Here is a 2,486-nt window from a genome sequence, read left to right on the forward strand (position 1 = left end):
ATCCTTTGTCTCATTTCCCGAGTCTTGTTCTACTTCTCCCGACACCCATAATACCCTATCACTTGTTGTTTGTTTCAAGATACCTCTTCTACACCCTCGCAGTTTCCGTTCTCATAGACTTGTAACCTCTTTTTGATCTAATCGCTCCTTTTCTCTTTGGCTAATTCCTGCCTTACCCCATTTACTCACCCTCTTTACCCTTTTCAATCTGTACTGGCCCAGGTCAGAATACGCTCTACAGGCCTTCATATATCATAAATTGCAGCAGAAACACTTAAGTTGACTTGCCTGTAGAGTCCAAGGCATAGCATGTTGCTATGCAGGGTACTGCAGAAGACTTCTTCATATGTTCCTATGCAGTTGATTGCCTCCTCCTTTAGATCTACAGGATCTAGTAGTCGTACTTGAACCTCATCATAACTGAGGAGAGAAAACAGTCAATGAGAAAATACGAACTTACCAACTGCCAATTCCTTGATATTAGTTATATTAAAAATATCACTTGCATCTTGCCGTTATCGAGAGGTTCTGAAAATAGAACACTATCTTACCCTTGTTCCACAAGGGATTTGGGCGATAGTCCGCCTTGCATGAGTGTGCATGCGAAACTGAGGACATCTGACCTGCCATAGTTCTGTAATCAAATAATTAATAATAAACATTTATTTTGGGTAAAAGATAATAGAAAGGCAAATCTAAAAAATTCAGCAATACACATATACCACTGATATCAAAAAAAATTACTGTAGAAGACACTTCAAAAGAACCCTACCAAATATGCAAAGGAGTGACAGAGTGCAGGAGGAATTGTCTGTCCTACCGCCACTGCAAGGATGTCACTGACTGGTGTCTCCGGCTCATCAGTAATACGGCTAACTAGAACAGGAAGCCTCTGACTGAAGTTGCATTGTCCGTCCACTGGGTCATACACTGTAAAATATTTTAGATGATAAAACAAGAATCAATCTGCCTTCTCTTCTGGGTTAACATTATTTTTTAAAAATAATGTCTAACATCACAGTTTCCCTGAAGAATCAAGTGTACTCACTCATAGCCGCCAGGTTCCTGGTGCGGACTAACCGACTCGAAATCGTCTTCAGCATTTCGAATGCGAAATCGAATCTTGGGTCCGGTTTCTCTGGTTTGGCATTGAGGAGGACGCACATCTGGCAAGAGGCCAGTTTCACAACCTGTAGGACTTCTTTGGCCCACGGATAACCCTGCACAAAATAATTTTAATTTATTTTGCTCCACAGTTAGTACAGCAAAGACATACAATTTGAAAATGGAAAAAAATAAAAAAGCATAGCAACTTCAAAGTTAATGAATAATGACAAACCTCATGAGATGCACATGTTTTCATGCATATGTCTAGAATGACGTCTCCACTCAGGAACTAATATGAGTAAAAAGAATGAATCTAAATTATGCAGAAGGCGAACCATGAGGCATTACTTTTGCATCCATCAAAAGCTGCTGAATTACTCACCTCGAAAAAATAAATTTCTGGGATTCCCCGTAGCTCCACCCATTCTTTCCTCAGGTAGTCGAGTGGTCCGATGATGATGATCCTGTGAAGGTGAGAGGGATGGACACAATTGGACCTCAGAGGCTGGCATAGGTTCTTGAGTCCAATGGCTGGTGACTCTTGATAGGCCACGATGAAGATGACTACATGGCCACGTAAATCAAAATAACTCAGCTGGTCTTGTGTCTTGGCAAGAAGAGAAAAATGAATTGGATGTGGAAACAAATCAATTGCAGACCACTAATATATACGAAACACAATCATAGGATATGCTTATTAAGAACCAACGAAGGCCTTACCAGTAAGAAATCATCAAAATCTTTCTCTGAGGAGCCAACACAATTCTCAACTTTGTCAGTAAAGTTCTTGCAGGTCCAGCATCAGAAGCACAGCGTGAGGTCCTGTAGAGAAAATACGACAGTTTAGTAAGTATTCATACTCTAGTTAATCTTAAAAATCAAGTATAACTGACGTCTTAATTTACTGTCCTTTAAAACAAAAAGCGCACAAATCAAAATCATTCCAGACAATTCTATGAAGAAGAAGAAAAAACATACCTTTTAAAATCCTGGGCCTTAACATTCGGCTGTTGCATTCCTGTAAAGATAAAAGATAGCGAAAAAGTGTAGAAAAATAACATTACTTAATGAGAAACGTCCCTTTTAACAACTTGCAGAATCATAACCAAAACTGAAAATATTGATGCACAAATACTTACCATGATCATCACATTTACAAGGGACATCGAACAGCCCTTCCTCATCCTGACTGCTGTGGCATAAAGCACAGTAATGCGAAGCTCTGAATAGAAAGAAAATAAGAAAAAGCATTTTGTGTCCTTGGAACTTTTGAAATAAAAAAGAAAAATTAACTTAGAAAAAAGTTATGGAGAGAATAAATGCTAAAATGCATTTACATTCACCTTATGTCGTAACCAAATAATTTAAACTCTATTGTT

General features: G+C 38.6%; 1 protein-coding gene across 1 annotated transcript; it reads right to left on the reverse strand.

Moving 5' to 3' along the window:
* Positions 1 to 245: 245 nt before the first annotated feature.
* On the reverse strand, positions 246 to 2,386 carry LOC119587449 (calcium-activated potassium channel slowpoke-like). Its single transcript, XM_037936176.1, has 8 exons — positions 2,247 to 2,386; positions 2,086 to 2,125; positions 1,828 to 1,929; positions 1,490 to 1,571; positions 1,049 to 1,220; positions 773 to 930; positions 552 to 634; positions 246 to 420 (listed from the first exon to the last, which is right to left on the reverse strand). Exons 1-8 carry the CDS (start codon positions 2,356 to 2,358, stop codon positions 246 to 248), a joined length of 924 nt encoding a protein of 307 aa, XP_037792104.1. The 5' UTR covers positions 2,359 to 2,386.
* Positions 2,387 to 2,486: the final 100 nt, after the last annotated feature.

Source organism: Penaeus monodon, chromosome 22, assembly GCF_015228065.2.
Source record: "Penaeus monodon isolate SGIC_2016 chromosome 22, NSTDA_Pmon_1, whole genome shotgun sequence".
In the NCBI taxonomy this organism is placed as follows: domain Eukaryota; kingdom Metazoa; phylum Arthropoda; class Malacostraca; order Decapoda; family Penaeidae; genus Penaeus; species Penaeus monodon.